Source organism: Panthera uncia, chromosome D1 (genome assembly GCF_023721935.1).
Source record: "Panthera uncia isolate 11264 chromosome D1, Puncia_PCG_1.0, whole genome shotgun sequence".
Lineage (NCBI taxonomy): Eukaryota > Metazoa > Chordata > Mammalia > Carnivora > Felidae > Panthera > Panthera uncia.
In genome coordinates, this window is record NC_064808.1 from 10,909,204 (window position 1) to 10,933,704 (window position 24,501).

At 38.1% G+C, this 24,501-nt stretch overlaps 2 protein-coding genes across 4 annotated transcripts in view; both read right to left on the bottom strand.

Moving 5' to 3' along the window:
* Positions 1-301: 301 nt before the first annotated feature.
* On the bottom strand, positions 302-5,306 carry CNTF (ciliary neurotrophic factor). Of its 2 annotated transcripts, none has more exons than XM_049646342.1 (3): positions 5,218-5,306; positions 2,114-2,276; positions 302-854 (listed from the first exon to the last, which is right to left on the bottom strand). In XM_049646342.1, exons 2-3 carry the CDS (start codon positions 2,225-2,227, stop codon positions 366-368), a joined length of 603 nt encoding a protein of 200 aa, XP_049502299.1. In that variant the 5' UTR covers positions 2,228-2,276; positions 5,218-5,306; the 3' UTR covers positions 302-365. The 2 variants fall into 2 exon arrangements, with proteins under 2 accessions (XP_049502299.1, XP_049502288.1); XM_049646331.1 differs by having other exon boundaries at positions 2,114-2,281.
* The window catches only part of ZFP91 (ZFP91 zinc finger protein, atypical E3 ubiquitin ligase), a 47,540-nt gene continuing 25,916 nt past the window's right edge, over positions 2,878-24,501 (bottom strand). The window contains exons 3-11 of one of the 2 annotated variants that reach the window (XM_049646259.1): positions 15,780-15,992; positions 15,514-15,550; positions 14,787-14,888; positions 14,128-14,262; positions 13,310-13,360; positions 12,808-12,886; positions 11,343-11,457; positions 8,172-8,271; positions 2,878-7,822 (exon numbers count right to left, since the gene is read on the bottom strand). In XM_049646259.1, coding sequence (XP_049502216.1) covers positions 7,312-7,822; positions 8,172-8,271; positions 11,343-11,457; positions 12,808-12,886; positions 13,310-13,360; positions 14,128-14,262; positions 14,787-14,888; positions 15,514-15,550; positions 15,780-15,992 — 1,343 coding nt within the window. In that variant the 3' untranslated portion in view covers positions 2,878-7,311. Of the gene's footprint in view, positions 7,823-8,171; positions 8,272-11,342; positions 11,458-12,807; positions 12,887-13,309; positions 13,361-14,127; positions 14,263-14,786; positions 14,892-15,513; positions 15,551-15,779; positions 15,993-24,501 lie in introns of both variants that reach the window. The other variant, XM_049646254.1, reaches the window with a different exon arrangement.

The window sequence follows — 24,501 nt, forward strand, 5'->3', positions numbered from 1 at the left end:
TTCTCAGAAAAGTCATCTAGGACTAAAGTTAAACATACATTTATCCTGTGAGACTGTTAAATACTTGTAAGGTTAACTTAGTGGGTAGAAAAGGTTAGAGCACTAAAAGTGGAAGGATGTTGCCCTTGTCCCCACTCCCTTATGGTCCAAAACACACACACACACACACACACACACACACACACACACACACTCTCCACAATAAACCTTATGCCCATTTGTCCATGTCTCCAACCATACTTGATGAAAATGCCTGTGGTCTTAAAAGGTTAGAAACTTTCAAAACTTAAGAATGGGAAAGTGAGGCCTCAGGGAACTGTGTATATTCCACTAGAAAAGGAAGGGGGAGAGAAGAGGGAAAACTGCTATATTTTCTTGTCATTAGTAATATAATGGCTCCCGTGTGCTGGAATCCCAGTCTGATGAGAAGAAATGACTCGAAGGTCACGAATGGATCTAACTGTCCACTGTGAAAGCTCTCGCAACACCTTCAGGCCCCACAGCTTCTTCTCAAAGAGACCACCATCTCCAACAACGGTAGGCATCCCATCGGCCTCATTGGGGGGGATCTTGTGTTCCAGGAGCATCATTAATTCCTCCAGTTGGTAAGCAAAGGCAGCAACTTGGAGTAGAAGGGTATGTATTGCTTGATGGAAGTCCCCTTCAGCTGGAGTAAAATGTACCTGTTGGTCTTCTAAAAGCCTGGCCAACATAACATGGAAGGCTCGATAAGCTTGGAGGTTGTCTTGGAGTCGTTCTGCCTCAGTCAGCTCACTCCATCGATCAGTGCTTGCCACTGGCACACCATCCACAGAGTCCAGGTTTATGTTCTCGTTCAGGCCCTGATGCTTCATCTGGCCAAGGATACATAAAAACATCATATCTTCTGTAATTATCCCAACATTTTTATTTCATCCCTAAATCTCATGTAAAATCTTTTTCATCTTCCTGGTCAAAAAGGATCCAGATTGTAAAGAAAATAACAAATCTACAAAAGGAACTCTTTATTTGAGATCCAATGATGGGACTTTAGGAAGACCTTATTGTCTCTGAAATTATACATACTGTTTTGACTACCTGTTCAGTTTTTGTGGGAGAATCTGCAGTTTTCATTGGGTTCTAAAGGTTGAAAACCACTGGTCTAGAATGCTTCCTTCCCACTTCAAACTGCCTCCTGGAAACTGGAGTATTTTAAATCATATTGGAGATTTGAGTAACTTAAACATACTTAAAAACACTTAAAAACACTTAAACACTTAAAAACATACTTAAAAAAACTTCATAATTCTATGAAGCCCTAGAATTAACCCACTGCAGAATTCTTCTAACCCCCTGTCTCTTCCATTGTCCACTCTCAATGGTGAGGACAACCCTTTAAGAGAATTCAGTGGGAATTCGTTTAAAAAAAAAAAAAAAAATCAGACTCTTTGGTATCTCAAAGAGTCTGATTTCTAACTGGTGAGGCTGTACGAATCTATATTCAGAACTCTCACAGGGCCTTCAGTGTTCCTATAGGCCTTAGATGGACACCGATGGGGATCTCCTTCTATCAGAAAACCGGTCTGGAACTCCCAGTGAATTTTCTAGGGGATCCTTTTGACAGTGTAGGTGACTATTCTATTTAGACACAGGGAGACTTGGTATAAATTATGAAAAAGTGGGTGGCTAGGAGAAATTCTTTGGATCTGTGCTGCTCTTCTCTCAATCCTATACACCTCACTCTTTACACAGTGAAAAAATTCAGAACAATGTATACGAAGAACCCACACTTAGAGGGCCCACGGCTAATCTATTCTGGTAGAATTCAGACTGTAGGCGATCAAATTAGGAACAGCCTCCAAGACATATAGCCAATCCTACCCAGAACCCCATGTATATTTTCTTATTCAAAGAGCATGTCTCCTAAATAGCCTAGAGAAGAAAATAAGGTCACAGGAGTTTCCTTAAGGGAAGGAACCATGAAGAACCATGTCAAATGACGGGCCCAATCTATGAATGACTATATGAGGAGGGCCTTCACGATTGGCAATGGGGGCTGGGACAGACATGGTGGTAACGGGCTTCATCAGAGGAGATGAAGTGAAAACAGACAACAGCAAAATAGGCAACTTACATAAGATTCCATAAGAGCAGTCAGATCTGAACGAATCTTCCTTGCTAGCCAGATAGAGCGGCTACAGAGGTCCCGGCGGTGAGGGGTCAGCGATGAGTGCTCTGCGAAAGCCATCCCCTAACTCAAATGTCCCAGGAAACAAGTGAGCTGGGTTTGCTTCTGTCTACACTGGTCCAAATAAGAAATGTGACTCTCAGACTAAATCCACTGGGCATTCTGTACTAATGGGATTGTGCACCCCACCCCCACCCCCTGCCTGACTCAGAGGTGGCAGCAAATTCCTGGCTGTGGATTTTTGTGCCTGTGGAATCAAAGGCCCCTTTTTAATCAGCTTTTTTTCCTGCAGTGTCTGCCTCCATCTCTCTCCTCCACTCAGTGCCTAGCCTACTTGTTTTTATGTCATTGTTTTGCTTTTGCACTTAGCAACAAGGTCACTATCACACTAATCCTCATGACACCCCTGCCTAATGTGATCTGTATTATATACATATAATCATTTAATTTTATTATTACCCTCCTTTGTATTCCCCATGTCCTCCTCTTTCTTTCCTTTTTTTGGCCTGGTAAAGTGTTCAAGAATATTAAGTTATTACTATAAATACAACCGCCACTGATTAAGCAGCTACTCTGGACCAGACACTGTGCTAAAGGCTTTAAAGCCTTTATTCGACCTATGGAATAATTCTATGAGATATTAATTTCCCCATTTTACATACGAAATTGAGGCTTAAAGAAAGTAAATAATGTACACAAAACCCAGAAAGCAGGCACAAAATTTCAATATAGGTCTCTGATTTTACAGCTGTTTCTCTCATTGACTTTCCAACTTCATTCTTTAGGTTTTTCACATTTGTTAAGAAACAAAGTTTATGTGAAACAGGTCCCTTAAAAATACAGCATCTTTTCATTTGTATCACTTCATTACGTATCTAAAGTTAGTTTAATTTACACTCAAAAATCAGCAAAGTAAGCATCTCTAACCTCGATCATGGTGCCTTCCTCATAGCTACAGGATGAGGAAGGTACTGTTTAGGCCTGTTTTCTTCCAAAGGACAGGAAACACCCAATCCTGACCGGGTAACATTTCTAAGGCAGTCTCAAGTGACAACATGCTTTTCTTTTTCTTCCTTAGCCCAGTCACACCACACTGCTTCTCAACAAGATAAGAGAATGAGCTGGGCTTTGAAATGAGGGCAAAAGAGTTTAACAGCATGTGCAGAGTTGTTCTTCTATTGCATTTAACTCCGTAGGTTAGAGGATGATACTTACTGACCCAAGAGCTGCAAGTGTCATCCCTGAATCAATCAATTAGCTCCCACTGTTTCATAGCATAGACGTTGCCTCTACACTGAAACCCACACCTCAGGTGCAAACTTCCATAAGTAAACAATAAGCGAGAGTAAGAAGGGAGAAAAGTGAGAAGTGGGTGCTGTCATAGTAGGCCTTTTAAGAATGTAGGAGGATTCTAGTTCTTTTTTTTAAGTTAGTACTTGCGTGGACACGGAGTTTTCTGAAAAAGCACCGATATTAAATGCCACCAAGGTTTTGTCACTTATCAGACTAACATAAACTTCACAGCATCCTTAACGTTCTACTAGACTAATAAGGCCATCTTTTCTACAAGTCTGCCAAAACATGGGAGGGATTTCCAAGTTTGCCAGATGATCACAGAATCTTATGGCAACTCAGCATTAGAAATCAAGAACTAAAATGAGTCAGATGCTAACTGATTCTCAATGAGAGCAAACAGCATCTGCCACATACAACCTGCTCTGAGGGCACTTGTTTCTCACTGAACGGCATCAATGGTCTTCATCCTTTGGATAACTGTAATCATTACAATCAAGGAAGACAAGTTGCTTCCAAGAAGACAACTTTTATTGTTCTTCTTTACATATTTATTTTGGATATGTCTTAACTAGATTAAGAGAAAACAAGGATTTGAAAAGCAGAGTATCCCTTTTATTATAATTTCTTTTTACATAACCTTTTCAACCTAGATTCAGGTAACTACCTGTCTCTCCCATCAAAGGAGAAGGGTCCTGCACATTACAACAGGCAAAAAAGGCTTTCAGGAAATAAAATATTTTAAATTGATCCATTACAATTTTTCAAATTTCTTGAGTACATTGGAAAGTGGGAAAAAGAAGGAGGGAAAAATGGTACTTCAAACAACCAGACCGTGATAACCTTAGCTGGCTTTAGTACACTTTTTAGATTTTTTTCCAACAGGTACAAAGGAGGTTCAAGTGCTCTATGTAGATGCTTTTCCATACCTGATTTCTTTTTTTTTAACTCCCAGTAATCCTGGCCAGTGTGTATCCAAACTCTCTGAAGCACAGTAAGTCTCAATTATGCAGAATAACCACAGGCAACCAGAGATTAGGGGGAAGCGCATCTCCCAGAAAGAATACTTGTATCTGAGTTACATTTTCAGAATTTAGAATCGCCAATTCAAGATGGAGAATATGCAATGGGAAGAGTTATTAACAAGGTAACACAATTTGACTATGAGTAGGCAACGTGGAATTTTAAGGTTAGGAGAGCTCCTTGGAAGGACATAGAAGTAAACAGCGTGAGAAGCAGACAGGGAAAGGGAAGAGGGCCTAGTAGAAGCCAGCTTACTTGCACCACTTTTTATTGTGCTAGCATCCCTTTCTCAAAAGGAAAAAAGATAAAGTCCCTGGAGAATATTTTAAAATTGATTGCATACTGATAATAACTTATTGAAGCAAACTGTTGGCAAATGGTACCTATAAAGAGGTCAAGAAACAAAAGGAGAAACAGAAAGTTCCCAATTATTAGAACTTGTTGCTTTTGATGGGGAGGAGTGTGATATAGGGAAAAACATATTTTCCCTTTCTCTCATCAAGTTTTTTATGCAGTTTGCTTTTGTGTAGGTGGTTAAAATATCTGATGACTAACCACTGCAAGCACAACTTACAGGGACAAAGAAGATAAATGTGACGACGACAGAAGTTAAGTGTGGAGTCCAGATGCGAGCCAGTAAAACAGTATAAAAAGGACTTATAAGGGAAGTGGAACGACTTTGTTGTAAACGCACCCAATCAATCTGATAATATTTTCAAATGTACTCAACATACCAGAGTCCATTCCAAATCCTTACTGTGGGCAGGAAAGCATATTCTACATCCCTTCTATCCTTATTCCATTTTCTACCCCCACACTGGAGGGACGGCAAATCTGCAACACTCTGAAAAGAAACAATGGTGCATTTAAGTCTGTTCACTGTAGGTGTCTGACTCCCTATCCCTGGCATCCCAACCACTGACACTAGTGGGTGTAAAGTAAGCCTCTTTCAGAGATGACATTTTGTTACCCCTCTTTTTGGAAAAAAATAAATCAAAGAGAAAATTAATAAACTTTGTCGTTTTAGTGTTTGTGAAAAACAAGCCGTTCCTTATTTTGCTCCCAGCAAAACTTCATCCTTTCCAATAGCCATCACACATTTCTGACAAACAATGAATAGGACAAGCCTTTAACTCTGGCTTGTGACGTACACAGAAGGATAGAAACTGCCCTTCTAATTCTCTAAAAATCCCCTAATAGGTTTTTAGTCTTCTGGGAGTTATAAACTTGTAAAAAAAAAAAAAAAACACCACCTGCCTCTCCCATGGACAGTAATAAGCAGTCTACCCCATTCTATCTCAATGGAAGTGGTAATTCTCAGAATTTTAGGTGAAAGCCAAGGTGATTATTATACAAATTATTAACTTCGTCTATGGAAGTCTTTCCTCTTCTGAAGTGTTCTTAGAAGGAAAACAAAACAGAGCAATTTTCCTTGACTTAAAACTGTACGAGTCATAGACCTCTTCACTGATGGCAGTGTCCTTCACTAATTGGGAGCTGGAATGAACCAATGATAAAGCAAAAACCAAAACAAAGCAAGGGGCCACAGTTGGGCCAACAGGAAGGTGTGCAGGAAGAAATGAAGGGGACAAAAAAAGAAAATAAATGCATAAGAGAAAATCTTGTATCTGTAATTCAGACCCTGAACAATCCTTCTCATCCTCTCAAAATTCCTAAATTTCAATGCTCTAAAAACTCAAAGAGCACTAAATACTGAAAACCTAACAACCTTCCCTAAATAGGCTTCTGAAAAAGCATTAGGCTACTGTATGCTACTGTAGTGATTTTGTTAGTGCTGAGGACCAGCTTTCTTTAAAGGCCACTGGAGAGCTATGATTTAGAGGCTGGCTGTGCTTCTTCAACCCTATATCTTGCCTTCAAAAGTACTTCTTATGGAAAGGACCCCATGTCAGAACAATCTAATCTCTCCCAGCCCCACAAAATATAGCAACAAAGATCAAAAAAAAAAAAAAAAAAGAAGAAAATCAGACTTTCCATTAATAAATAAGGAATCTCAGGTTCCACAACACAAAAACACACATGTTCAAAGTGCAAATTTCTGCCATTAGTCTGGGACTTTTCTCACTGATACAGAGCCCTGTCTTATGGTCAGAGAAACCATGTAGAGGGCAGCCCCCCTCCCTGTTGGGAGCCTGCTTCCAAGCTAGTGAGCACCACTGAGAACCAGATGGAGGTGCTGGGAGGGGACTGAAGTGCTGGGGTCACAGAGGAGGGAGGTGGTCCCCATGAATCCTTCCTTTCCTAAACCCAGCAGGGAATGGAGGAGAAGGGGGTGAGTGAGAGAGGTGGGCTGTTTTAACAGCTCACCCTGCCAGGGGGCCTAAAGTGCCAAGTCAAGCTGCCAGCCTCCAGAGATTAGAACTGTATGATGCTTTGGGGGTAAGTGTGCCGCAGTGGGTAGAAGCCAGAACCATAGGGCAGCAGTGAAGGAGAAGGGGCTTAGAGGACAGTAATATACTATCAAGAGTTAAAAGCTGATCCAGAGCACATCAGAGTTACAGGTTTAAGAAGGGATCTGCCGGTGAGCACGAAGTCTGCCTGGCTGGAACGGAGTAGGAGGATAACCCTCAGTTTAAGAGCTTCTTCTTTTTTGCCTACCTTTTTGGTAAAGGCAACATCAATTTTATAAAGGGGACAATAGAGGGAGAAGAAGGTGGGTGTAGATGTGTGTGCTGTGATCCACAATGGAAAGAGCAGGCCCTTCAGTTATTTTACTAGATTTTAAATGCTTTAAATTTTTTTTTTGTCCTTTTTATCTTTTAAATACAAAGTCTGAGCTGTCCCAGTGCCCAAAGTCTTCCCTTCCACTAAGGTCCAGTAGAGTCTGAATCTTCAATCAGAACCTCTGTGGTAGCACCGAGTATATCCGAGTTCATGACCAGCCCTTCAGTGCCCCCACTGCTGCCACTTCCCACAAAGATCTTCCCATCAGCCATCAGGCTCACCCGCTCTGTCCCACTACAGTATGACTTTGACATCCCTTCGGCTTCTAGCAGGAGGCACTCTCCAGAGGTGGAGTTTCCCAATGGCTCAGGAAGAAGAGGAAGACCCTGCCCATCTGCAGGTTGTGTCAGGGACTCTGGGTTAGTGCCCAAGATATCTGTGCTGGTGATGAGGGCGCCTGCATTGGCAGCCAGAGCTTCGGCAATCAGCACCTCGGGGTGGCTTTTTGCTTTGTGTGCCACTACGCTGTCCTTCTTCTCAAATTTTTTGCCACAGATATTGCAAGAGAACTGGTAGAAGGAATCTGCATCATGCTTCTTCATGTGCCAATTAAGGGATGCCTTTTGCCGACAAGTAAATCCACAGATCTCGCATCTAAGAGAGCGGAAGAGGAAATGGCTGATCAAACAGAGAAATGAAAAGGGCTCTTACTCAGGGTCAGGGCAAGAACTTAGAGGTCAATATACAAGCAATAGACACTAACATATACTTGTGAAAAATTAGGAAAAGTTAACTAGATGGAAAACTAATCTGTTTTTTTCTTTTGTTTAAAAACCAGAGGAAACAAGGAAAAGTTCACTAAGTAACTTGCATCCCCAATCAATCCTCTGATTTGGTAAAAGTAAACAGCAGTGGCAACTGAAATGTCTGTACAGGGGCTAACCCGCGAGCAGGGCATGTATGCGCTTCTCCCCCAGATGTTCACCAGGAAATAAACACTCACTGTAACGGCTTCTCGCCAGTGTGAATCATCCGGTGCACTGCCAGATTGTGAGAGCTCTTGAAGGCCCTGGCACAATATTCACAGATATAATCCCTTTGATCTAAGAAGAAAAATAATGTGGTTAGTGTTCCATTTCGAATCCCTCTTAAGTATTTTTTCCCAGTTTACAGTAAGTAAGCAGATGATCAGTTAGTAAGAGCAATATTGTTTTCAATGTATAAAATACACTTTGGATAAACAAAATTTTAAAAAGATATATACCATTTTCTTTTTTCATGTTTGTTTTTGAGAGGAAGAGAGAGAGACAGACAGACAAGACTGTGAGCATGGGAGGGGCAGAGACAGAGGGAGACACAGAATCCAAAGCAGGCTGCAGGCTGGACATGGGGCTCGAACTCACGGACCATGAGATCATGACCTGAGCAAGTCAGAGGCTTAACCGACTGAGCCACCCAGGCACCCAGGACTTGTTTTAGAAAACTAAACAAAGCAAAACAAAAACAACCTAATGGAAATAGGAGAATTGGAACCCTAATCTCAATCTTACCAATAATCCAGATCTTGGATAAATTGCTTAGTAAGTAAACAACTACATTTTCCCTGGATTTTATTCTTTAAAACAGTTTTTCCAGACTGTGGAAGCTGAATGCTTACATATGAAGAATTTGGCACTCAAACACCAAAATCAACAATAACAACAGAATTTGGCATCTCCTAGAAGAAAAGTGATCCACAATTAAAGTGGTAATCATGTCTTCTGTTTCAGGTTTAAAAAATGTTACCCAAGATAAACAATTGAAATTTCTCTCAAAAAGGTTCAAGTTGCTGTCATCATATATGTGCAAACAGTACCTGTATTCTTTACCTTATTCTCCTACCCCACATCTTCTGCACCATTCAACCCCCGCCTCTGTCATTTCACAATCCCCCCAAATTTCACAGGATTTTTGATGAATTTGGTAACATGGTGTAAAATCCTGGGTCAAAGGAGCACTGCACTTAATTATTTCTTTATCACTTGGTTTTGGAGAGAAGTGGACAAGGAGATGCTCTGTATCTCTTGAATAAATGACCACTATGTTTTCTGGGCCTTTCTCTTAAAATTGCTACACATAGTCACAGTGAAAACACAAGGATAAGTTAAAAGGCAAACAATATCCAATTTAATTCTATGCCCCATCCCAAACAGTTCTAAAGCCAAGTGTGGGAGAAGAGCCAGGTTTTTCTCAAGCTTGAATATATTTGGGAATCATCTAGGGATGTTAGTAAATGCAGATGCTAGTTGAGCGGGTCTGAGATTCTGTAAGTAACTCGCTCAAGTGACATCGATTCCTGTTGGGCTATTTTCTACATGATGAATAGGCAAGGTCTAAAAATGCACTTTTAACCCAGAGACAACTCTTCAGTTTGTCTCCCAGGTCTTGTCTACCTTTCTAGTTTCATTGTAACATGCAAACCTGGGTGGGGCATCCACTTGCTTAAATAAATTACATTTTTAAACAATGTTTATTTTAAGAGAGAGAGAGAGAGAGAGAGAGAGAGAGAGAGAGAGGGAGAGATTGAGAGAGATTGAGAAAATGTACGAGTGGGGGAGGGGCAGAGAGAGATGGTTAAGAGAATTCCAAGCAGGCTCCACACCATCAGCACAAGCCCCACATACAGCTCAATCCCACAAACCGTAAGATCATGACCTGAGCCGAAATCAAGAGTCAAACACTTAACCAACTGAGCCATCCAGGTGCCCAAATAAATTACATTTTCAAAGGGAGTCTGTACATACAAATTTGGAAAAAGAAAAACTGCAATGACATCATAAAATTTTATTAACCAAATACAAATAATTGGAATGGAGTGAATTTCTAAAGGAGTCAGTTTGTCATAGTAGTTACTTGATACTTACAGCTAATACCCTAAACTGGTTGTCAGAAACTACTTTTGTAGAGAATAAAACCGTATTAACAGGGAGAAGGAGCAGAGATATGGCAGCTAGCAAGGAATAGAGTGGAGACAACATTCTCCCTGAAGCAGCATGGTATCATGGGAAGACTGCAGACTTTGCAGTGAATCAGACCTGAGCTCAAACCCTGGGGCTCTGAGAAGTCTGTGTGCCAGGCCCTGTGCAGTAAACAGCACTATGGATGTGATCTTATTTCATCCTTATAATAATTCCATGATATCTGTGACATTATTATCACTATTTTTCAGATGAGGAAAGGCGAGAAGTTAAGCAACTTGTCTAAGTCACACATACAGTAAAAGATGGAAAGGGTACATATATCAGTATAACTGTATACTGTATATACAGTATACAGTATACTGTATATACTGTATACTGTATAACTGTAGGAGACAACTAGAATTCCTAGTTGTACCCTCCACAACTACTGAAAAGATAGTAGGTAATAACCCAGTGCCTGGCACCTGCTCAATTAACTCTAATACCCAGCCTAATTTGTTCCTATTAACTGAATGGCTTTGAGATTGTCAGTGGCTAAAAATGAGTGGAATTTGAATCCATTCTATATTATGTATTACGAAGGCATTTGGTTTCTCTTTTTAAAAGAAAAGCTCCTACAGGAGATTTCATGGGAATGTAATAGCTAGCCTTCACAATTTCAACAGCACCAGAATTGCCAGGAGCTAGTGAGTAGTTAGCATAAACCAGAGGCAAGCCTCTTTACCATCCAGGCTTTCTCTTCATACTCATTTCTAGTCCATAAGAGCTACTACAAAGTATCTACCAGAAAGGGAGTTAGAAAATCTTGGTTCTGTTAAAAACTAGTGATGTCACCAAGGCCAAGTTAATGTGCAAAGCCTCTGGTTTCTCAGCTGTAAAACAAGGATAATATAAGCAAGCTTGGTGATGTTGAATGATGATAATAACATATGTAAAGTTTCTAGTCCACAGGTGATATAGAATATGTGCTCAATAAAAAAACTGTCCTGGTCATAAAAGTTCTTAAAAAAGTCAAAGGATAAAAGCGAAAAAGCCCTAGTTTGTTCATGTCTTATAAAATTTATGTTTTATTACATTTTATTTTCATACCTTTCTCTCGCACTTGACTGTAGACTTTTTAAGATTTACATTAGAAAAAAGTATCATTACCAATCTACATACTTAAAAGTAGAATGCACTTAACACTTGATAAAACATTTTATTTAAAAAAGTACCTGTATGATGTTTGGCATGTCGTAGAAGTTGCTTCTGGAGCCTGAAGAGTCGCCCACAGGAGGGATGAGGACATACATATTTCTTCTTCAGCAAATGCTGATACTTAATGTGGTGCTAAAACAGTAAGAGAATAGAAAGAGGGATAAAAATTAAGGCTTCTTGAAAGCTTGTTCCTTTGCTAAGTCAAAAGTGCTAAAGAAAAACCAAATACTCTGCATATGGATGGGGGTAGGGAGCAGTGTAATAAAATAGTTAAGAACATAGGCTATGGAAACAGATCTGGATTCCAATCTGGGTCCATCATTCATGAGCAGTGTGACCTTAGGAAGTGTACTTAAATACTGTAAGCTACAGTTCTCATTGGCAAAATGGAGACAATTACTGCCCTAACAGTACCAATTGCATTATCATGAGAATATAGAGATCATGTATTATATAACGCTGAATGCAGTAACTGGCCTATAGCAAAAGAATAGTACCAAACATTACTATAACAGAACCAGAATCAGAAAGTGAGGGCTTAGTCTCTCTTGCATTATATTTGCTGCTAAACTAAAAATCAAACAGGCCATTTGTCCTTTTTTTACAATGTTTATTTATTTGAGAGACAGAGTGAGAGTGAGTGTGAGCACACGTGCACAAGCAGGAGGGGGCAGAGAGAGCAGGAGAGAGAAATCTCAAGCAGGTTCCGTGCTGGCACTGTCAGCGCAGAGCCCGACATGGGACTGGATCCCACAAACCGTGAGATCATGACCTGAGCCGAAATCAAGAGATGAACACTCAACCGACTGAACTACCCAGGTGCCCCCAAAGAGGCATTTCTTAAGGTTTAGTAATAAACATTTCACTTTCATGTCCTCTGCTAGACCTAAATATAAGCTGAATCTTTAATTCATTTTTAAAACTCTACTAAAAAAAAAAAGAAAACCCTAAAAATTTATTTTAATTAATAGATTTTATTTTAAGAAATCACTGATTTGAGTTGCTAATTTTATTTTTAAAAATACACATTAAAATAAAGTCTGTTCATCTGTGTCCCTGGTGTGTTGGTAAAATCATCTATCAGAAGTATTTACAACATAATAGGAAACACCGGACTATTTCAAGGAAATCCTTTTTTTGTGCTATGTTTTTAGACATTTTTCTTTTTTTTTTTTTAATGTTTATTTATTTTTGAGAGAACGAGAGCATGCATGAGTGGGGGAGGGGGAGGACCCGAAGTGCACTCTGTGCTGACAGCAGAGGGCTCGATGGGGTCTGAGCCCACGAACCAGGAGATCACGACCTGAGCTAAAGCCAGACATTTAACCAACTGAGTCATCCAGGCGCCCCTAGACACTTTTCTTGACATTGTATGTCAATGATAAAGCCTGCACAAGTTCACAAATTATAATATCTCATCAAATATGAGAACTAGTAATGGAACCTAACCTGAAAGGCTGCCTTATGTAACAACTTACTGACCTGCAAATAGCGAGGGTGAGCAAGAACGGTTCCACATCCTTCCATCTCACAACGGACATACTGGATTGGAGGCTTTTTCCTATGATCAGTATGTAGGAGATATGTTAGCAAACAGAAAAGAGGCACTCTGCACAGTGACTTAATTCAGTGCACTATAGGGGACAGCAATTTTACAGCACAAAGAATTAAAATCTCTTTACTAGTATACAGCTTGCACAGAATTTATGTTAGAAACAACCAGAAACGGCCAAATGTTTGATAAAGAGTTTAAAAAAAAATGGACAAAATAAATTAGAACTCCCCAAAAGGTAAAGAAGCATTAAGATTTTTTAAGACCCTGCAATGGAAATAAAAACACAGTAACTTTGCATCAAGGACATTAATAAAGTTGCATTTGAGAAATTTTCAAACAGCCATTCCTGCAAGGTAATTGTGAGTAATTATGTGAGTAAAGTGCTTACCATCAGGAATAAGGAACACAGTAAGGGTATAAATTACTTACCTCCGTTTGGGTAATCGTGGACTTTTGTCATCTTTTCGCCTTCTTCCTCTCCTGTAATTAAAGAACAGAGTAACTATCCACATATTCCAGATTGAAGCTTGGAGTGAAGGATGGCTGAAGACATGTACTCAAGACCAAAGAGAAGGTGGCAGAAACAAAGGATACCCCATAATAGACAGAACCAAAGACATATCTGACAAGCCAAACAAATAGGTCATTCTAAAATAATTTCACTTAAATAAATCTGCACAAGTTAAATACATACTTTCCTAAAACTATACATTACCATGGAAGATTTGGATAAACCTCAAGGTTACTACTTGAAGAGTTGTTTCAGTAAAAAGTCTATCACCTAAATTTAATCAATTTAAAAAGTAGAATCGAAAGAGTCCATTAGCTAAAACCCCTGAGAATATAAACTCTACTCTCCTTATACAGAACCAAAAGCCTAAACACTTAAAAAACAAAATCTTATTTCTGCAACAGGCAATGATGGCTGGACAGGAAGTCAAGATTCTTAAATCATTTGCCTTACTTAGTTTGCCCTTCTTTTGAGGCTCCACATTTGCCATACTTTTTTTGCTCTTACCCTGCCTCCCAATAGCTCCCGTCTTACCCACTCATTTAGATCTCTTTAAGTATTGATTTGAATTAAATTTAAACTTTTCAAGCTTTTGAGTCTCTCGAATGAAACTGTCAGCTGCTTGAGGCAGCAATATGTACCTGTCAATAACCCTCCTCACACTCCCACCCTTTTTTTCCACTAGTGGCTTCAAAATCTGTTAGGTTTCCATTTTTAGTAGTAATTGCCTACTCACTTCCTAGGAGGTTCCTCATCCTCTCTAATTTCATTCTCTTCTTCTTTCACCTCTACCTCCACTTCCACTTTAATTTCTTTCTTCTCTTTTTCTTCTTTCACCTTCCCAGATTTTCTCCGTGGTTTTGGGGTTTCCCTGAAAACACAAATGCATTTCAACACTGGTATCCAGCAAATGATCTTTTCAAGGGGACCTGTGACAACGGGGTAAAATCTGTGATTATCATTGATTTACTATAAATTATGATCCTAAGCTCATGAAATATGATTTGCAGTCAATTGTTCCTCACATGCATGGTAATGATACATACTTAAAGTCGCTTAGGCTAACAATACCCTAGAATCAAAATTCACTATAGTTATAAACAGAAAGACAAAAGTAAAAAATTGTAAGTATTCAGACAATTATGGTATCTTGTTAAGATAAACATGCAGACATCCAATAATTTGGATATGATCAAAATAAAGTTCTATATAAATAGAAGAGAGGGCTGTGTGAAGGAGTTCGAAGATCATGTTCAATTTGCAAAAGTACATAATTGCTCATTTAAAATGAAGTCCATACCCATTAGTTTAGTAACAAGGCAAAATAAAAGCACACAATAGTGCTTTCCTAACTTATTTTTCATTGACATGTCTGGAGTAAAATCTGAGACGTGCCTTTCTAAGTGGGGTTTGTAGGTCTCGTCTCTTGGGTCGTCTTTGAATGGTATTTCCTCTTCACTGATTAGCATTTCTTCTTCTTCCTCCTCTTCCTCATCACTACTAAAAAGAAGCAAAAAGAGATTAGAAATTCTAGTTGTAAGGATTATATCTGACTGGATTTTATTTGCTAATTTATTTAGAGGTACCAGAAAGTCACAGTAAGTTATTTAGAATTTTCATCCTTACGGTCTAACTGGATGCAATCTAGCTACTTTATCCTCACAATAATAATTAGAACTAAAAATACATTACTTCATTAAATCAAGGTAAAGTGATGACTGCTCAACGGCACTAAGAGTTAAAGAACAACTGACTTTATCATACTGTGTGTAGTCATCTGATGATCTGCTCTATCAAAGGAGATCAACCAAAAAAAAATAGTTCACATGACTTTATCATGGAATATAAATTTCAAAAACCCTAGTTAGTCAAAACATCTACATTTCCCATTAGTGGCTAGCATAAAATAAGCCAGAATACAGAAGGTACTCAAGACATGCTTTCCAAACTGGATAAGTAAAGATTACATGGTTAAAGCTTTAATTAAGAACAAAGTGGCATCTAAATACCAAAACTGAAGTCAATTTTTTTTTAACAGTTCCACATTCTTTCAAGTAGAAAACAACTTCTGTATGTGCTATATGTCCCCAAGGGTTTAAATACGACATATGAAATTTCTTACCTAATGCCACCTGGAGACTGGTGTTCTTCTGCACCATCTGGAGAAAGCAAGCAAAACAGAACTTTACGGATATTGATATTTTGTCTCTGCAGCCAAGAGACTCAAACCAAATTACTGCCTGGAAGAACTATACAAAAGGAGAGTATCTGCAAATTGTCTAAAAGGAGCCCTATATCATCAGACCTACCCTTGACAGTTGTTCAACATTACATTTAAAATCAATAGGCAACTGGTTATTAGATCAGCACACTCTACTTGTACTGTACCATAGTCAAGTTGATCTGTATTTGGTTCTGACTTGCAGATGAGCTGCAATGAACCAGTCTTCGACCTAGAGCTTCGGGTGTTCTCTGTGTCATGATGCCGAGAAACTGATGTCCTGCTACTACTGCGCCAGCCCCGGCTAGGCCTAGTTGCAGCAACGGAAACTTCTTGAGGGAGAGCAGAATCTCCTTCTTCCTCTTTCTCTTCCTTAGGATCTAGATGAGAATATATACCATTACTTATGGTTAACTAATAACCATCTCAGTATATCTACTATTGTAAATACAGTTAATAAAAAAGAAAGTAATTTTTTTTTTTTCAGGAGAAAAGCCCCTCAGATCTTTGCTGAAATAAGAGAAACACGAGAGGAAAATTAGATGAAACTTCTCCTTATTGTCATCACTCTAAAAAGAAAAAAAAATTCATGTCATAAAGTAGTAGTCTTATATCATATCTAGAAAAAAATGGAACACTAAGACAAGTATGCAAAATATACCAAAGTAATTCAACTAGAATTCTAGCCTTTACATCCAAGATAAAAGAAACTAAATTAAGTGAGTGGTCCCAGAAAGATGGCTGGAACTTCTTACAGAAGCACAAGAAAGAATCACAGGTCTAGATGTGTTAACAACCAAACAATGATGGAAGAAATTGCTGAAGAGAAATTCCATAAGAAAAATGCCGTCCCTTGACTCTTTTCAATAGTTCTTAGAACCAAACCATGAATTTCAATTAATCTATAGCATCAATGGGGCACCTGGGTGGCTCAGTTGGTTAAGTGTCTGACTCTTGATTTCAGCTCAGGTCATGATCTCATAGTTCATGAGTTCGAGCCCTCCATCGGGATCTACACTGACAGTGCAGAGCCTGCTTGGGATTCTCTGTCTCCCTCTCTCTCTGCCCCTGTCCTCCATGTGCACTTGCTCTCTCTCACAAAAATAAACAAATATTAAAAAAAAAAATCTACAGGGCCTATCATGACAAAGTCCAGCTCCAGTGTTGCTCTGCTTCGGTTTTCCTGAGATGCTGTGTACAGGTATACACACAATGTTACTGTTACCCTAGATTTTCTTCATGCTTTAAAGGTGAATGAGGTGATGTAGGACCATTCCCTCCTGAGCAATAAAAAAAAACAAATAAAAAGCTTAGTATTAGAAACTGGCTTTCATCCCTAGAGTAGCTTATTACTATGTTAGCATATTAAAAGTGAGCACATTTTGACTATTCTTTATAATAGAAAAGGCCTTTCTAAGAACAACACAAAATTTTAGTAACAGTTATACCTAGGACTATGTAAACATAAAAATTTTCTGCATGGCAAATTCCACTAAAAGCAAAGTCTAACAGCCCAACAGAAAAAAGCCAGCAAAAACATGTGGCTTTCACACAAACAGGTCAATCCTCTCAGGAGAAACTCAAATGAAAACAATTAGTGTGGTACCATTGTTCCCGTCATACTGGCAATGATCCAAATGTTTGACAACAGAGTATTGGCAAGGCTGCAGGAGACAGTAACACAGATGACAGCATGTGCACTGGCAAATCTCTATGAAGGACACTTTGGCAGGATCTACTGAAATTATAAATGCACATCCTTTCACATTAGTTTCAACTAGGAATTTATCCTACAGAATTGCAATCACATTTATGAAATGACTTGTGTATAGTCATCAAAGCACTGTTTTTAGTAGTAAAAGAGTAGAAAACAGCAGGAGGGGCTTGGTTATATGAATTATGATACATCTAGTCGGTAGGCAACTGCATGGAAATACTTCCATGACACTTCATTATGCAAAAAAACCCCACATTCATGTAATATCCAAGTATTATATAGGTATACATTTGTTTTTTATATAGAAATAAATATACATGCAAGATATGTATCTTATATATGATAATAGCACTTCTGGAAGGACATACAAGAAATTGGTAAATACTGGTCACTTCCAGAGAAGGTACAAAAATATGTCCAGTAATTCTAAGTATCTACCTAGGAAAATAAACTGGCAGCGGACATTCACTGTAGCATATTTATAACAGCTAAAGAATGGAAATGACCCATCCCTTCAAGATGATGACCCATACTGAGTAAGAGAATATTCAAATGAACTATGGTTTATTACTAAGATGGGATATTATATAGAGGTATCTGTAAAGAATGACATGGAATTATTGGTAAAAATACTGTTAAATAGAAATTAAGCAAAATGTAAGACACAAAACTATATCTAACATGTTTTTTAAGATATGAAAAATATAATTTCCTCCACTGTGGAACAAGGTGGTGACTGGAGGCTATTTCAGCTTTAACATACTCTGAAAATTTTATGAGAATATATTGAGGAAATGGAGTAAAATTAGTTTGAATTGTAGAGAATAGCAGTGGGAACTCCTAAAAACCTGACATAATTTTTATATCAGAAATGCATTTCCTTTCAGTTTTCCTTCCCACTCATTATTGCCTTTCTCACTCTTCTCATATCTGAACTATTTTAAGTATCAAAATATGAAATAATAATAAAAAAGGGTTAGATTTTAAAATATCTTCAACTATCTACAATCCAATGAGTTTTATCCATAAGTAACTGGAAGGTCAAAGACAACTTGTTTAAAATCACAAAGCTAGATAAGCAGACTCAGATATAAAAATCATGTCTCGAGACTTCTCCATCTAGGTCATGAGTGCTTTTAAGATACATCAATTTCTTCAAAGAAAACAATTCAACATCCTCCATAAAGTATTATGAGAATAATGGAGGGGTGCCTGGGTGGCTCATTTGGTTAAATGTCTGACTCTCGATGTTGGCTCAGGTCATGATCTCACAGTTTGAGTGCTGTGTTGGGCTCTGTGCTGAGTGTAAAGCCTGCTTGGGATTCTCTCTTTCCCTCTCTCTCTGACCCTCCCCTACTTGCTCATGCACCTGTTCTTTCTCAAAAAAAAAAAAAAAAAAAAAAAAAAAAAAAGGTAAATAAATATATATATATTTACTCAACCCAATGACAGTAACTTGGACTTTAAACCCATTCCACTTCTGTAAAGCTTTTTTTCTTCAGTATGAAGGATTGTATGGCCACATCTTCTCATGCTATTCCTCTTATCCACCAGAGAATTGCTTATTCTTATAAATAAAGCATAATAGCCTGGTTTGTGGAATACCACCCCATTCCCCCTAAACTCTAGTCTTTAAGAAAGAAAAGAAACATTATCAGAGTACTGTTGGCAAAAATGTACCTCATCAGAAACACACACACACTGCCAGAATCAACTTTGTACAAACTCTGGAAAATACTCAAACATATTACAGCAAACACGTGAACACTAAATTAAAAAAAAAAAAACAAAAAACAAAAACAGATGAGTTATACAAGACATTTAAGGAAATCTTGATCAAATTACTTATTGAACATAAGCTAAAGGAAACAGCCTTTAGAGATGACAAGACAAAGAATACAGTGTTTAAAAATATGGTCAAAAAGCTAAAGGGTTTAAACCATTGACAAATAACTAACAACAATCAGGAGAATAATATGTCAACAAATAAAGAATGCCGATAAAGAAGTAGTAATTCTAAAAAAAAATCAAATTCTGTAGCTGAAAGTGTAACAACTGAAATGAAAAACTCACTAGGGGATTTCATTAAACGGATCTGAGGAAAGATGAATCAGCAAACTGTAAGGTCAAATAAGAGTATCCAATTCAAAGAACAGAAAGAAAAGTAAACAGAGCCTCCTAAGATACCCATGGGACCATTAAGCATACTGACTTAAGCATACACACGAGAGTCCTAGAAAGAGAGAAGAGAGTGGAGCAGAAAGAATATTTGAAGAAATAAAAGCCATCAGTTTCTCAAAATTAGTAAAACATGAATGTACACAAACAGACATTCCATGAACTCCAAGTAGGACAAATTCTGTGGAACTGAATAAAGGAAACATTTACAGTGGAGCTGGCTGACCCAAGCCATACCACTCTGTTGCAACCCTTTGCAGACCCAAGAGAAAGAGATGTACCAAGCATTCCCAACAGAAAGAAACCTAGTCTACTACCTAGCAGGAGGAAGATTTTTCCTTGCCTGGCAACAGCCCAGCCAATGAGACAGTCACAACTCAGCCAATGAAAAGCTATTATACTTCAAACTCCCAGTTTACTCCATTGGACTCTGGCCCCCCAGCCCCCACCTCCACCCCTGCCCAGAAGTTCCTCTCCTTTGTTTGAAGGACTTGCCTATCACTTATTATTGCTTGCTTGTCCAGAATTGTAAATCCTCTGCTATTCCTGAGTAAACCCATTTTCCTGGTAAAACAGTTGGGTGTTATAGTTTTTTTTTTTTTTTTTTTTAAGTTTATTTATTTAGAGAGAGGGGGAGAGAGAGAATCTCTCTGACAGGCTCTGCACTATCAGCACGGAGCCTGATGCGGGGCTTGAACTCATCAACTGTGAGATCATGACCTGAGCCAAACACCAAGAGTCAGACGCTTAACTAACTGGGCCACCCAGGCACCCCTTGGCTGTTTTACTTTTAAGGTCAACAACTCAAGAGATCCACGCCAAGACACATTACAATCAAACTGTCAAAAGCCAAAAGACAAAGAGAGACTCCCGAAAACAAAACAGTGTTAAGAGGAGTGACTCATCAGGTATAAGAAATGCTCAATAACATTAATAGCCTATTTCTTACCAGAAACCATGGAGACCAGAAGGCAGAGAGATACCATATTTAAAGTGATAATGTCAAGCAAGAATTCTGTATGTGGCAAACTATCCTTTCAAAATGGAGATGTTCTCATATAAACAAAAGCGAAGTTTGTAGCTAATAGATGTGCCCTACAAGAAATGCTACATAGGGTGTCTTCCAGGCTGAAATGAAAGGACACTAGGAAATAATTCACAGCCATGAGGAAATAAAAACACCGTAATTACATAAATAAATATAAAACAGTATTATTATATTTTTGGTTTATAACTCCTCATTTTCCCCCTACTTAAAAGTGTATAAAACAATAATTAAAAACCTGTGTTAATAGGCACACAACACGGGGCGCCTGGGTGGCGCAGTCGGCTAAGCGTCCGACTTCAGCCAGGTCACGATCTCGCGGTCCGTGAGTTCGAGCCCCGCGTCGGGCTCTGGGCTGATGGCTCGGAGCCTGGAGCCTGTTTCCGACTCTGTGTCTCCCTCTCTCTCTGCCCCTCCCCTGTTCATGCTCTGTCTCTCTCTGTCCCAAAAATAAATAAAAAAATAAAAAAATAAAAAAAAAAATAGGCACACAACATAGAAAGATTCCAAGTACTGGTTTCTTTTTGCTTAATAGTTCATTCCTTAATTTATCTCTTTCCTCTCACTTTTTAGTATGGAGCAGTAAGAAGAAACCAGACTGCACTTTCCACACTTTGCTTGGAAATCTTCTCAGCTAAATATACAAGTCCCTCACTTAGAAGTTCTACATTCTACCCAACAGAACATAATTCAGCTAAATTATCTGCCACTTTATAACAAGGATCACTTCTCTCCCACTGCCCATTAATATGTTCATCATTTTTTTCTAAGGCTTCCTCAGATTGCCTTTAACTTCTCTATTTCTCCCAACTTCTTTAAGGCAATACAGGCTGCTTTTTTGATTAACTGCCTCAGAATTTCCCCAGCTACTACCCATTAACCAAAACCACGTCTACATTTTAAGATATTCTGTTACAGCAACACCCCACACTTCCAGTATCAAACTCTGTTATTTGTTTTCTAGGGCTCCCATAACAAATTACCACAAAAGACCTATTTATCTGCAAAGATCCTATTTCCAAATACATTACATTCACAGGTACTCAACATCTTTTGGGAGGAAACAATTCAACCCATAGCAAGTGGCTCTACTAATAGGAGACAAACTAGACTTCAAGTCAAAAACCGTTACGAGACAAAGAATACCCACTGTGTATTAATAAAAGGGTCAATCAAGAAGATATAATGATTATAAACCTATACACACCCAACATATGAAGTAAAAAATGACAGAATTAAAGGGAGAACTAGCCAGTACTAAAATAAGATAGAGACTTCAATACCTTACTTTCAGTAATGGATAGAGTAGTCAGAAGTTCAATTAGGAAACAGAGGACTTAAGCAACACTATAAAAAAAATAATTAGACCTAACAGACATATAAAAAATCCTTCACACAAAAACAGAATATACAGCCTTCTCAAGTACACACAGAAGATTTTCCAGGGTAGACCATATGTTAGTCCAAAAACAAGTCTCAAGAAATTTTAAAAGACTGACATCATAGAAAGAATGTTTTCTGATCACAATGGAATGAAACTAGAAATCAGTATCAGGAAAAAAACTAGAAAACTAAGACATATGTGGAAACAACACACTCTTCAAACAACAAAAAGGTTAAAGAACAAATCACAAAGGAAATTAGAAAATACTTAAAGAGTGAAAATGAAAACACAACATAGTGTAACTTATGGGCTGCAGCAAAAGCAGTGCATGGAGGGAAATTTAGATATAAATGTCTACATTAAAATAGAAAAAAAAACCCCACATGTCTAATCAATAAGCTAACTACACCTTAAAGGAAAAGGGGAAAAAAGAAGCTAAAGCTAGCAGAAGGAAGGAAATAAAGATTAGAGCAGAGATAAATAAGAAAATAGAAACCGACAGAGAAAAACCAATGGAACTAGAAGTTGGCTCTTTGAAAAGATCAAAGAAATTGACAAACCTTTAGTTAGACTAAGAAAAAAAGACTCATATTACTAAAATTGGAAATTAAAGTGGACATTATTTCTGACCTTACAGAAATAAAAAGGATTATGAGAACACAATTAATAACTACATATAAACAAATTAGATAAACTACATGAAATAAACAAACATCTAGATACACATATACTAAAACTAACTCAAGAAGAAACAGAAAATCTTAACACACAAGTGAAGACAAAAAGTTAGTAATCAAAAACTTCCCAATGGAAAAAAAAAAAAAAAAAAGGCCAGGAGCAGATGGTTTCACTGATGGATTCTACTAATCATTTAAAGAATTAACACTATCCTTCTCAAACTATTCCAAAAGAGTAAAAGAGGAGGGAACACTTCTCAATTCATTCTGTAAGGCCATCATTACTCTGACACCAAAGACAAAGACACCATAGGAAAATTATAGACCAATATCCCTTGCAAACCAAAGTCAGCAGCAGCACATTAAGACTATGAAGCATGTTAACACTAAGATCAAATGGTATGTATCCCAGGATTATGAGGGTGGTTCAATATATGAAAATCAATTAGTGTACTATACCACATTAAAGAGAATGAAGGGGGAAAAAACCCCACACAATCATCTCAAATGATGTAGAAAAGCATTTGACAAAATTCAGCACTTTCATGGTAAGAACACACAGCAAACTAGAAACAGAATGAAACTTCAACCTGATAGAGGGCATTTATCAAAGCCCCAGAGCTAACATACTCAATGCAAAAGACTAAAAACTCTCCCTAAGATCAGAACAAGATAAGGATGCCCTCTTTCTCCATTTATTTTCTAAGTTGTACGGACAGTTCTAGCCAGAGTGGTTAGCCAAGGTGGGGGAAAAAGGCACCAAACTGCGAAGAAAGAAGTAAAACTATCTCTATTTGTGGATGAAATGACCTTATTTCTGAAGAAAATTCTATAGATTCTGCAAAACAACTACTACAGGTAACAAATTTAGCCAAGTTGTAGAATACACATCAACACACAACAATTACTTGTTTTAAATATACCAGCAATGAGTAACCCAAAAAGGGGAATAAGGAAACAATTCCACTTACAATCCAATTAAAAACAATAAAATACTTGAACATAAATATAGCTAAGATGTTAATAGTCCCCAAATTGATCTATGGATTAAATATAATCCCTATCAAAATCCCAGCTTCCTTTTTTGTAGAAATTGACAACTTGATCCTAAAATTCGTATGAAAATGTAGGGGATCTAGATTATCCAAAACAATCTTGAAAAAGAACAGAGTTACAGGACTCACTTTGTTCCTCCCAGTCTTATAACTTATTACAAAGCTGCAGTAATCCATCAGTGCCACTGTGTGGCACTGGCAAAAGGACAGACAGAATGACCAATGAAACTAACTTGAGAGTCTCAATATGAACCCATACATCTATGGTCAACTGATTTTCAAGTTTGCTGAGACCAGTAATGGGGAAAGAGCAGTCTCATCAACAAAGAAGAGCTGAGACAACTAGATATCCACATGCAAAGAATGAAGTTGAACCCTTACCTTATACCATATATAAAAATTAACTCAAAATGGATCAAAGACCTAAATATAAGAGCTAACACTAAAAAATCTTAGAAGAAAACCTATAGAATGGGAGAAAAGTATGTACAGGTATTAATTCTGATAAGAGCCTAGTATTCAGAATATAGGAAGATCTCTCACTTGAACAAAAAGACAAACCACCAACTAAAAAAATGGGCAAAGGACTTTAATAGACATTTCTCCAAAGAAAATATACAAATGGCAACACACACACACACACACACACAGATCTTCAATATAGGTCATTTATGAGATGCAAATAAAAACCACAGTGATATTATATTACCACTTCACATTCACTAGGATAGCTTTAATAATAACTTAAAAAGAAAACAACCCAGGGGCACCTGGGTGGCTCAGTCAGGTAAGCGTCCGACTTCAGCTCAAGTCATGATCTCACGGTTTGTGGG

Bases quoted from the DNA above. Each gene is read 5' to 3' on its own strand.
- CNTF (XM_049646342.1), bottom strand. From the start codon at position 2,227: ATGGCTTTCGCAGAGCACTCATCGCTGACCCCTCACCGCCGGGACCTC. The intron at 855-2,113 runs GTAAGTTGCCTA...ATCCTTGGCCAG, and splicing joins CTGCTCTTATGGAATCTTAT to ATGAAGCATCAGGGCCTGAA.